This window comes from Olea europaea, unplaced genomic scaffold (assembly GCF_002742605.1).
Source record: "Olea europaea var. sylvestris unplaced genomic scaffold, O_europaea_v1 scaffold34077, whole genome shotgun sequence".
NCBI lineage: Eukaryota > Viridiplantae > Streptophyta > Magnoliopsida > Lamiales > Oleaceae > Olea > Olea europaea.
The window spans coordinates 1-1226 of record NW_019253105.1 but is presented as its reverse complement, the minus strand read 5'-3'; the positions used below and the strand labels follow the sequence as shown (position 1 = coordinate 1226).

Here is a 1226-nt window from a genome sequence, read left to right as displayed (position 1 = left end):
GAAGAAACAGTTTCACCCTTTAAAGTATTCCCTATTACTTATCACTCTGATATATGTATTCATCATACACTGGATTCCATATGTCCAAACTTCATTTATTTTTATTTCTAAATCTGCACAAATAAATAATGCAAAGAATGAGCATCTAATAAATACCACAGGTTTCAGCAGCTCTTCAATGATCTCCTTCGCTTGCTTCAGCCTTAAGTCCGCAACATTGCCAGGTAATTCTGCCTCTATCAATATGTGCAGCTGCTCATTTAGGTGCTCATAGCCTGGTCTTCCCCTAAGGCTTTCCTCCTTAAATTGAAACCGCAAATAATGAATTAATGATATTCACAAGTGCAAGCACATTCCCAATGACAAAGGTTTAAGACGTCATTTACGGAAAATAATTTCTTTAGAAATCAAAAAAATTACTTTACCCTGCCAGTATCTTTTATGGAACCCTTTCCTCTGATAAACACACGGCAGCCCGTAGAAGCTTCAACTCGCTTAAGGGAATTGCCTCGAGGACCTAAAAGCCTCCCCATGAAATTGAACTGTCGTCCAAAGAGAATGTAATAAGTCTTGGTTCTAATAACTAATTTAGGAAATTGAAGAGTGATTCAAATTCAAAGATTGTGCTTCCGTGTAAATAAATTAAATTTAAGACTTGAAATGGCTTACATTTGGATATCTATCAACAGGTATATCCAACCGCATAACTCGCTTCACTACGAACGAACCGGGACTTCCCCGTGCCGATTGCCAATCTATGTTCATACCCTGAGGTCCACCCAATTTCTGTTGCACAAAATTATTTCATTATAGGTTGGCATAAAGATGCGTCTTAACCTTCAAACTATGACCAAGAAGGGCATATTAACAGAGTAAACTTTAGAAGCATTCCCTGATTAATGGATATAGTGCATTTTTTATTGCAGAAAGTGATGGTCTTCTAAATGGTTTTGCAGTTTTCTCAAGTCGAGGTGGACACAGATTCCAGGCATTATTTTCATGCAACAGAATTCCATTAGAAAAATACATTATGGAGGATAAAGTATAAGTCTCATATTGCTGTTTCATTCACACTTAAATGTTTGCAAAGAAAATTTTCCAGCTATTGTTAGGCAACAAATCTAATGATATTGTTACTATACCTCATTCCTTCATATCTTACTCTATTTTCCAAGTATGTTTGGAAATATTACTTTTACTTAGTTTAAAGCAAAAAAAAAAAAAAA

General features: G+C 35.4%; 1 protein-coding gene across 1 annotated transcript; it reads right to left on the bottom strand.

Annotated features, from left to right (window-relative positions):
• Positions 1–6: 6 nt before the first annotated feature.
• LOC111386066 (KH domain-containing protein At2g38610-like) lies at positions 7–798 on the bottom strand (the record flags this gene model as incomplete). Its single annotated transcript, XM_023010492.1, has 3 exons — positions 7–300; positions 426–542; positions 670–798. Coding segments are annotated over 3 exons (534 nt in total), but the record flags the coding sequence as incomplete, so codon positions are not given.
• Between the last annotated feature and the right edge of the window lie 428 nt (positions 799–1226).